We start from the raw sequence: 11,200 nt of genomic DNA, 5'->3' as shown, positions 1-11,200 counted from the left end.
TATTGATGAATTAACAAATTACTGAAATGTTAGAGGACATGTGTGAATCTAGAGTAGTGTGATGGGGGAGCTGTCCATCGAGTCAGGGAGAAATGAGTTCTGACCCTGCTTTTCGTATATACTGACCAAATGACCCCAGGAAGCTCACTTGATCTTTTAGTGCACCTACCAGCCGGCTCTTGAAGACTGTAAATTGCAGAGATGGTGCTGATCTGCAATTAATAGAAGGGATTCTTCACTAGAAACTCTCTACTTCACTGAAAACACCAGTCCGGGAAAACAAACAAGTAAACACACACACACAGATGTGTATGTGTCTTGGAGCCAGGAAAATCTGGGTTCCTATCCTACTTCTGATGAGTACTTTGTGACCTGGTCAAGTCCCTTAACTCTCAGTGTCCTCAAGTAGTGATCTGTGCCTATAAATGATAAATTCAGATAACTCTCTCGAAACACACAGAAATATATAAAACCAATTCAAAGGTTCTCTGGGAAGTTAGGTGGAGCAAATGGATGGATAGAATGATGGAAGTGGAGCCTGGCTCACTTTGTATCTTCTATTGGAAATAGTTGAATTTGCTGGGATTTGTAATAAGACACTTCAAATACCCAGAGTGTTGATTAGCTTAAAAAAACAAACATGCCAGGCAATCACAATGACATCTTTATTGAACAGTCTCTTATGTTAAAGAAAATAATGTATATATTCCAATACAGAGCTTCTGTATATCATATTTGAAACTGTTCTGACAAGTTTAATTGGAATTCTTTATTAAGAATGAATATTCAAAGAATTTCAGACATTCAAAGAATTGTACATAGTTCATACAGACCCCATGTAAATATTTGGATTGAGGAATAATAAAAGCCCTGGTATGAAAGTTAACCTGGAACTTAAGGAACAAATAGAATTAGCCCTGGTGAGATATTGGTCCCTTCATACCAAGGCCCTTCAAGGAAGGAGAACAGTCTGGGATGGAGTCAGAAGAGGTGGATCCCTGGAGCCACATAGTCATCCTCCAAGAACGTGTCATTATATGCAAGGTAATTTGTAATGCACAGTGGAGTTTGGGGACACTAGGGAGAAGAGTCCCTTTGCACTTCGGTTTCTGTCACTATGTATATTCCTGGATCCCAAGACCAAAGGCATCACTGTAGGCTTCCATGACAAATCCCCCTCGAGATAGAGATTTCAAAGTAGACTAGGCCTTCCCTTCAACTCAGATTCATTTTCCCAGGAAAGTATCTGTGATCTCTGACAGCTTCTGGGTCACCACAATACGCATTTCAGATTAAGAGATATTTTAAGGTACAAGGATGGTTTGAAAAGAAATTCAAGAAACAGTATAATGAAGAAAAATTCTAACTGAAAGTTATTTTCTTATTTCTTAAAAAAATGTTTAAAATGAATAAGCCTTTAAAAATGACAAAGCTATGTGAAGACAGCTTGAGTAAATGATTGACAACCTTAGGAATGAGAGCAACCTTCACAGTCCCGATGTCAGGAAAATAGTTCAGGAGTGCATATCCCCATGTAAAAAAAAAGAAAAAAACGTTACAAGATTGGCTTCTAAAAGAAATATAACAAAAGACCAAGGAAAAATGACTTAAAAAACAACTCATTTCTAACCAGTGTTTAACATATGAGTCATCAATAAATCTTTTTACCAGTGACCGATAACGCCTCATCCTCTCTACTAAAAATTGTAAGATCCTGGAGGACAGAGATTATATTTTTTTATCTTTGCATCCTCCCACCCTATTTTCAGTGCCATATGGAACCTAGCAAATGGTATGTGTTTAATAACTTATATTTTGACCTGAATATAATAAAAATAAATTTCTTGAAAATGAATCAATCCAATGAAAGGGTTGATGTCCCCATATAAGGTATAAGGATACCCAATGAGAACCTTAAGAACAAAAGTACCAGATATGGACTGTGATCCTGAAGAAGATTGGTTTATGCCAGGGAAGAAAAAGAGAGTGGTCCCTTTGGTCTGGCAGAGAATGTCTTTTCACCCTTCCATGCTCCTGAGCGGTCAGTAACACGCTGCTCAGGCAGCATTAACTCTTATTCAAATACACAGATGCTTCTCCATGTGAAACAAGTTGCCTTCCCTCACTTTCTTACCTTTCTACTTCCTCCTTCTGCCTGTTTCTCTCCTAGAACACTGGTCTACTTCTCCTGTACAGTCATGGAGACTGTTTTAGTACTCAGTGACTCACAATGACCCACTAGGATTTTTTTTTTTACGCACTAAAGGGCTAGCTGGAGCTCTGGGAGGCCATGCTCAGCACACGTCTGTGAGGAAGTATTTGTAAAAGGTACTCATTGCCTGCACCAGCAAGCCTAGTATGCAAACCACACTGCAAAAATGAAACTAATATACACAATTGGCATTTCTTTAAAAAAAAATTCAAACCCAAACCAACTTTTCATCGAACCCAGTGTGTTACGTTTTAGGCCAGCATTTTGCTAACAAGGGTGAACGTTGCACGCTCTTATCTCCTTCTTGTCTTTGCAGCTGGTAAACTGGGAGCTTTTAAATCTCTTCTTTACAGTCATGTAGCGCTCCTGAATCCCACCCCCGCAAAGTTTGGTACATTCTGACCAGGCAGTCCATGGACGCATCCTACAACCTAAAACAGAGATGAGCATTTATTGAGACATTCTGGTAAGGTTTCTAGAACCTGTTCAGCAACTCTTATAGCTAAACTTTGGGAAGTGGTTAATGTTTCATAGCAGTTGCTAGTGATAGTATGTATTTCTGTACTAGCAGAAGGGTACAGTAGAAAGAGTACCAGATTTAGGATCAGAACACCTATGTTCAAATCCTATCACAGATACTTACTGTCTATGTGACCTTCGGCAAGTCAATCAAACTCTCTGATCCTCAGTTATAAAATGATGGAACTGGAACACTTTATTTCTTGCAGCTTTAAATTTTATATGTGATTCTATGCTCCCATCACATTGATTTATTGGGTTCACTAATGGCTAGTGTCCTCACTAGGGGTTAAAATGATCATAAATTTAGACCTTAGACACCATTGAACCCAACCCCCTTATTTCATAGATGAGGCACATGAGGAATTAGAGAAAAGTGATGGGACTTGCCTAGGGTCACACAGCTAGTAAGTGTCCAAATCAGAATTTGAATCCAGCTTTTCCTTCCTCCAAATATAGTGTTCCAACTCCATGTTGCTTCTGTATTATGTTGTTAGCCTAATGAAAATTTATTCACGTTAGGGACAAAGGAGTGAAGTGAAAGATTATTTAGGATGGTTTTTGAGGCTCAGAAGCCATAACTTTGCTATAAGAACATGAGTCAAGGGAACAGAAAAGAGGTATTAGAAGCCATGCTCATGAGAGGGACATAGTTTATAAGGAGATATCTGAGGAGTTTGATCTTAATCACTTTTTATCATAGTAATGAAGGAGAAAGAGTGGGACAGCAGAAAGAGCTCAGGACGTGGAATTTAGTGGACACGTGTTAAAATTCCAACTCTGTTACTACCTGTGTGACCTTGGGCAAGTTGCTTAACCTTTCTGGGCCTCAGTGTCCTAAAGTGTAAAACACAGGGGTGGGAATTTATGATTTATGTCCCCTCCTAATCAAAGCCTAGTATCCTATGCTCCTTTTGACTTTAAAGGTTACCAATTCCTGAGAATCATCCTCAAAATGGACCCCCAAAGATCCTTTCTACTGCTTTTGTATAATAACAATGAGTTCCCAGGACCAAGCACCAGACTGGTAATTGTGTGTAGGAGAGTTCCTTGGTCAACTTGATTAGTTGACAGGGTAGTGAGCTTTTGTTTGGGACTTGTATCTTCTTGTGGAGGGTGTGTGTGCATGCCTATTGACAATCTTGAGAGGACTGAGGGGATGGGAGCATCTACTAGTTGGATAGAGCACCCAGTCTGGAGTCAGAGAAGACCTGAGTTCAAATCTGACTCAGACATATACTGGCTGTGTGACCCTAGGCAAGTCACTTAACCCTGTTTGCCTCACTTTCCTCATCTGTAAAATGAGCTGGGGAAGGAGATGGCAAACTACTTCAGTACCTCTGCCAAGAAAACTGCCAATGGGGTCATAAAGTATCAGACACAAATGAAATGACTGAACAACGGTTCAGCATTGTACACTGGAATGAGCATCGACTGAAGACTTAGGTTCCAATCCCAGCTCTGATGTTTATTACATGTATAATCTTGGGCAAGGAACTTAACCCCACTGGGCCTCAGTTTCCTCATTTGCAAAATGAGTGGTTGGGAAATAAGACTAAATGGTCTCTAAGATCCTTTCTGATTCCAGCCCTATCATCTTATGTAATTTTTTGGATATGAATATAACACATTACTGCTTCACTATAACTTGAATGAGGTTATATGGCATTATTTTAAAGTCACAATGCCAATTAATTTTCAGACTTAATGGCATCTTGCCCTTCAACCACCTTCAATTCCGTTGTTCAGGCCCTGTGCTGCCTTTGGCTCAGTAAGGGATCCACCAGCTTGCCGATATCACTAAATTTCTATTGTTTTCTCTGGATTGTTTCATCCTGAGCAAGCTGGCCCCAGTGATAGCTTGAATCATCTAGCCCAAATCCCTTAACACTTTTGAGAAGAAGGGCACCTTGGCAGCCACCCATGGAGAATGGCAGGGACCTCTGGGGACTCTGAGCAAGAGCAGCCTGAGGAGTCACTCTGGAGAAGTAAAGAAACACAAACAACCACCACAAAACCTTTGAGATTTTCTTGTTAAAAGATAGGATTCACAATTTGGAAGGAAATCCTAGATTAACATTGCCATGAGGGTAGTCTAACTTCCTTTATATATTTTATGGTCCAGCCACAGTGGCCTTCTTGGTGTTCCACACTTATGACTTACGTCATGTTGTTGTTCAGTCATGTCTGAGTCATTGTGACCCCATTTGTGACCTCATTGTACCCCCAAGGTTTTCTTGGCCAAGATACTGGGGTGGTTTGCCATTTCCATCTCCAGTTTATTTTACAGATGAGGAAACTGAGGGCAAACAAAGTTAAGTGATTTGCCCAGGGTCACAAAGAGACTAAATGTCTGAAGCCAGGTGAGCTCAGGTGTTCCTGACTCCTGCCTAACATTCTATCCGCTGCTTCATCTAGCTGCCCAGACTTACATACATTACTCCTTTTTATGGACTCCATGGTCCAGCCAAACCAGGCAATTTGTTGCGCCTCATCGCCCCTGCCTGGAATGTATCATTTCTTCACTTCAGCCTCTTAACATTGCCAGTTTCCCTCAAAGTTTCGTTGTGTACACAAGACTTTCCTGATTCCTCCAGCTGTATACGCTCACAGAAGTGCCTGATCTCTCTCTCAGTAAGTAAGCTCCTTGAGGGCAGGGGCTTTTTATTGATTTATTTAGTTTTAAACTTCATCTCCCCAAAGCTTAGCACAGCATATGGTGTCTATTAGGCGCCCTAATGAATACTTGTTGATTGACTGATAAATCACAGTGCCTTCCCTCTCAAAGGGAACTCCCCTTCCTAAGACAGTCTTGTCTGAGAAGACTGAGCTTTCCTTCTCAGGCAAGCCCACAGCCTGGCCCTATTAATGAAGACACATACCTGGGAACTGCTCCCCATCAGACTCTTCTTTCAGGGCTTCACTCCTCCTGTTTTCACGGACCTCTCTCCAGCGCATTTTCTGGACCAATGGGTTTCGCAAGCATTTCCTAATTCGGCATTTTTTCCGTTGCACGGTTTCCGGACAGGGAGCTCCTCCAAACTGTGGCTCCATCTTGATCATCCGGGTCCTTATCATATGGCCTTTCCCACATGATTTGTTACATTCGGACCACTGGGACCATTCAGTGAGCTCACAGTCAATGGCTGGCAAAGGAGGAAAAAGCAAGAGTTGTGGGTGGAAATTGACCCTTGCTATTACTGGTGAATTCTTTCAGTGAATACCAAGGAATTGATCATGTGTGGTGTGCCTAGTGTTCAGAATGTGCCTTTTAGTCACAGAAATCAGAAGCTGACATCATTAGGTATATTCTCAGAAAGATTAATGATTGCTTGGTGATACTCACTTGTTAAAAGGGATTTATTTTCTGTTTTTAATTGATGGGGAGGGTTATCTCAAAGATGATGCCAAAAAGGCAAACCAAATTGCCCTCTAATTATCTTAAAATATAGTATGAGTTCCTGTCACATTGGTAGGTGCTTAATAATTGCTTATTGATTGATTACTGCAACTGAGTTTTAGATCCCTGAGTCAGCTGCCCAACTTACATTTATAGAAGAGTATGGATGTGGGTTTTGGCAGGATCAGGGTGCTAGCTATAGTCAGGAGAAATTAGGGGCGCAGGAAGTCAGGAAAATTTACCAATTTTGGATTCAACCTTTGTTATTGTTATTGTTCATCCTTCATCCTCAAAGACGATCAATGACCACAGGAGTGGATGTCATTGAATGGGTATTCAACCTTTACACAATTAAGGATTGGCTGCATTCTTTGGAACCACTTTTATATCTCACATCTCCTTTAAAGGTTAGTGAGTTGGGTTCCTCAGAGAGCTGCTCTGCCTTAAGGATTACCCTTTTTAGATGACAGGGAAAGAAATGAAGATACAGAAGATGGGGCAGAGGGAGAGGAACCAGGGAGGCTCAGCAGAGTGTGGACACAGACTCGGTCCGCTGTACTTACGGCACTCTGGCAACATGCACTTCTCCACCTGCTCCAGATCTTCATTACAGTCTCCAAGCTCAGCAAGAGATTTCAACATCCTCTGGCGGGTCCGCATTCCCTTCCCACAGGTCACACTGCAGTCACTCCATTCTGACCATGCGGACAGCAAGCAAGGGATGGTATCTAGTGCAAGAGCCAGTTGTTAGTGGCCAGAATAAACCCCCTTTGGTGTATATTTCCCTGATCCTTAGGTTCTGACTTACATCTAGACAAGTTTCCTTTAGGGTATTTTAAGGAAATAAAGTAACTATGCTATTGGCCCATATGGTGGTGTATCTGCTCAAGAGATGACATTGTGACATAAGAAGTTGCACAATACATTACTCACACTGACTGTTAGGGGAAGCTTCTCCTTCCTCTTCATTCCATTCCCTCCTATTCTGTCAGGTAGCTAGAAATGTGACTAGCACCTGAAATAGCTGAGGGAAGGGGAGGGCATTGTTAAACATTGCTTGTACTGAATTTGCAGGTACAGGACCCGGGTTCAAATCTCTACTCTGTAGGACTCACTAGATGTCTTGGTTTGGTCACACATCCGGATCCTCAACTACCTTCTCTAAAAAATGAAGGTGGTGCCCATGATCTCAGAAAAGCCTAGATTACCAGGTGTCAGTTGTTGTGGAAGGATTCTTGTTCGGGTCTGGTTTGGACTAGATGGCCCTAACGTCTTTTCCAGTTTTTAGGGTACACGTGTACATGTGTGTATATATATGTATATATATACACTATATATGTATTTATATGTGTGTCTATATATGTATGCATAGTATATATGTATATTTGTAATGTATATGAGTATATATACTATATATACATGTATGTGTGTATGTATATGTTTGCGTGTAGATAATAGATTTTTTCGCATATAATTGGATTTGCAGGTGTGGTCTCCCCAAAGTATCTTCTAAGATCCTTGGGAGGCAAGACCAGTTTCCTTTTTGGCTTTATATTTGCCCAGTTCCTGGCAAGTCATTTAAACTCTCAGCGTCCTATACGAAGTTTCAGAGGTCCAGCACGCGTTGGGAAAGGAGGTTTCTTTATGTGGTAATTCCCTATATCAGTGAAATGACAGGGACATTTCCTATTCCTGTCTCCCAAACCTTGTACGGTGCCTTGCATATAGGTACTTAATTCATACTTATTGATCAATTTTGATCAAAATTGCTTTATTTTGCAAATCAACTAGCTACTCTCTTTAGACAACTCAGTACACAAAAACAAGCAAACATATCTGTAGAGTACATAAGTTACTCATGCATGTATATTAATACTTTTCAAATGTGTATAGATGCTATCATGAATAATAAAATACAAATTAATTTTAAAGTGTTAGCTAAATGGTAGTTTTTGTCCTCCTACCCCCTGAACAGGTGTTAATAGCACCAATGTCATCATACATCCATATTGTATTAGGGATCTTTATACTAAAAAATTTTGGGACCCATCAGATTATACAATATTTCAGGACTGTAGAGATAGAACTGGAAGGATGCTTAGAACTTATATAGTCTGGTCCACACATTTCATACCTGAGGTTCAGGGGACTTAAATGACTTTTCAAAGGTGACACAGATAACAAGTAGCAGAACCATAATTTGATCCTAGATCCTTTCCATTTCTAAAATGTTACTTTTGCTACTTTATTTTATGCAGTTGGTTACTTCCCAGAATGCGCAGAGTATGTTAAGGTGCTGGCAGAAATCGTCTAGCCTGGTATCCTTAAAGCCATGGCACTCCCCTGAGACAGTTCTATTGCAGGAAACCCATCTTCCCTGGATATTGCCCATCTGCCTGCTTGCTGGAGCCCTGAGCCACTAGCTTCACCCTGCAAAGACTTCTTGGCAGTAGAATCTTTTTGCCTTGGCTCAGGGTCCCTATTTGGAGAGGAAGACTGGACTGAGGGATGTCTTTGGCTGATGCAACATGTGGAAAGGGGCCAAGGACACTTTCCTGAGCCTTGCTGGCTGCCAGTGGGGGCTGATGACTCACGGCACTCTGGCATCATGCACTTCTCCACCTCGCTGGTTTCTGCCTTGCACATGGAGCCATCTGCTGGGCTCATCTTGATCATCCGATGTCGCTTTCTCATACCCATCCCACAAGTGGCACTGCATTCATCCCAGTCTCCCCATTCAGTTGTAAGGCAGCTGCTGGGAGCTGATCAGTTCCATCAGAGGGAAAGAGACAAATGAGGAAGAGTTAGCAAATATATCCGGTTAATTAGTCCTTAAGGCAAGAGTTCTTAACCTGAGGTCTCCAGGTACTCTCCCCTCCCCCAAGAAATTCATGAATAAGATTTCATGGAGTCTGTGAACTTAGATGGGACAAAAAATTTACCTCTATTTTTTCCCAAATTTCCAAATGAAATTTAGCATTTCCTTCCATTATGAATGTAGGCAACCAATAATATTGTGATAAGATTCCACAGGTCTCACCAGACTGCCAAAAGGGGTTCAGAAAAGGTTCAAAAGCCCTGCCTTAAAGTGTCTGTCACAACACAGAGACAGACGCCTTCCACCTCACACTCACAGCACTCCTCATTGACAGTACACTTCTCCGTTTCCTCAGTGGGCACAGTGCATACAGACCCATCCTCAGGGAACTGTTTCACGTATCTCTCCCGGGAGCGCATCCCTATGCCACAGGAGATGCTACATGGTGACCAGGTCATCCACTCCGACATAGTGCAGGTGGAACCATCTACAACACAAAGGGAGATATTTCAGCTAGGGCTCTTGGTCTGCAGCCATCCTTCTTGCATCTAAATCAAAGTGCTACCAGATAACACTGGTTACTCTGTAGAATCCAAGGCAGGAGAAAAAAGAAATAAAACAAAGGGAAAATTCAAAGTCGAGGGTGTATAGACAAATAATAATCACCACCAGAATACAGAGGCAATGTCATATAGTAAATAGAGAGCCAGCCTAGGAACCAAGAAGACCTGGGATGAAGTCACTTAAACTCTTAGTGCCCTAGGCAACTCTCTAAGACCTTAAATTGTAGAGAAGGTGCCAACCTGAATTGGTAGAGGGGGTTTCCTTAGTTGGGAATTTCCTATCTCAATGAAATCACAAGTCCAGATCCTATCCCTATCCAATTATTATAGATAAATAGATAGATACATAGATGTATCTGTGAAACATAAATTACTCTTGGGTTGGGGATGAGAGAAGACAGACAAAGAGGGAATAAAAGGTTTGGAGATAAGAAAACTATCCCAACTGCTAAAGAAACACAATTTTCTCCAAGGTACCCTATGTCATGACAGCAAAGTTGGAGTACAACTTATTAACCTGGTACACTCTTCAATGATCATCACACCTTTTCTCTCAACTATTCTATTTATGCCTCAGGTCTTAAGGGAAGTGATGGTCTTCATAGGCAACACAGGAGGATTCAAGAGAAAATCCATGATTGTTTCATGGTTAGCTTTTTGGACTGCAAAAGTTTGTGCTTGAGATGACTACTGAAAAGCATGACATGAAATCACTAGAAAAAAGAAACTTTTTTTTATCATGTGAAGTCATGCAAAATTTATTTCCATATTAGCCATGTTATTACTAGCCATCAGGCAGATGGAAGTATATGTTTTTTGTGTGACCACAGGAACTTTAAGTAACTTAGTGGCAGCTGAGTGGCATGGTAGCTAAAGCACAAGACTTGGATTCAGGAAGATCTGGGTTTGAATCTTTTCCTCAGACATTTACTAGCTGTGTGACTCTAGGCAAGTGTGTCACCCTCTCTGTGCATCTGCTCTCTCCTCTGTAAACTGGAGATGATAATAGCATCTATCCCACAGAATTGTTGTGAGGATCAAATGAGACACCATGGGAAATGCTTTGTAAAACATAAAGCACTAGGCAAATGCTAGTTGTCATCTCCCTGTACACCAATTTCTATGTGAAAAAATATATCAGGAGTTAGGACACAGCCCTATAAAATTAAAATCCAGACCAATTCTCAATCCTCTGTAGTAACGGCAAAAAACACCTGATCGAGTAAGAGAATCTATGGTGACCAGGTCAAATGGAGGCCATGTTTAGGAACCTTGAGGTGTTGCTGTGTTTAGATACAGAAAAAATGCCTCCATCCAGAGATCCAGAGATGTTCTTCCTGCTCGTCTGTCCTGGTGAAGATCAGATGCCTGTCCCACAGCTAGATTGCAGCAGGGAGTAGGGTTACTCAATTTAACCTCTAGCCATTCTTCTTTGGTGATGAGAACTGGAAATATGCTCAGATAAACATTAAAGCCTACTTTAGTGTCTTCCCTTAGTTGTCATCTCTACTTGCTCTTCTCTGGTGTATACTGGGTGGGTACTAGAAGAAATGAGCCACAAATGTCAACTGAGATAAGTGTCCATGACATAGAGAATCATGGTCACTTTCAGTGGCCCAAATGATAGTTAGATAATTACAAATGCAAACAAAATTACTGATCAGTAGACTTGACTTTTTTTTCTAGCG

General features: G+C 41.2%; 1 protein-coding gene across 1 annotated transcript in view; it reads right to left on the bottom strand.

Moving 5' to 3' along the window:
- Positions 1-646: 646 nt before the first annotated feature.
- SPON1 (spondin 1) overlaps positions 647-11,200 on the bottom strand; it is a 397,925-nt gene continuing 387,371 nt past the window's right edge. Inside the window, exons 12-16 of the mRNA XM_072619685.1 lie at positions 9,266-9,436; positions 8,726-8,893; positions 6,695-6,859; positions 5,614-5,877; positions 647-2,643 (exon numbers count right to left, since the gene is read on the bottom strand). Coding sequence (XP_072475786.1) covers positions 2,480-2,643; positions 5,614-5,877; positions 6,695-6,859; positions 8,726-8,893; positions 9,266-9,436 — 932 coding nt within the window. The 3' untranslated portion in view covers positions 647-2,479. The remainder of the gene's footprint in view (positions 2,644-5,613; positions 5,878-6,694; positions 6,860-8,725; positions 8,894-9,265; positions 9,437-11,200) is intronic.

Source organism: Notamacropus eugenii, chromosome 6, assembly GCF_028372415.1.
Source record: "Notamacropus eugenii isolate mMacEug1 chromosome 6, mMacEug1.pri_v2, whole genome shotgun sequence".
Classification (NCBI taxonomy): Eukaryota; Metazoa; Chordata; class Mammalia; order Diprotodontia; family Macropodidae; genus Notamacropus; species Notamacropus eugenii.
Note: the sequence above shows the minus strand (reverse complement) of the source record. Positions and strands in the feature narration are given on the sequence as shown.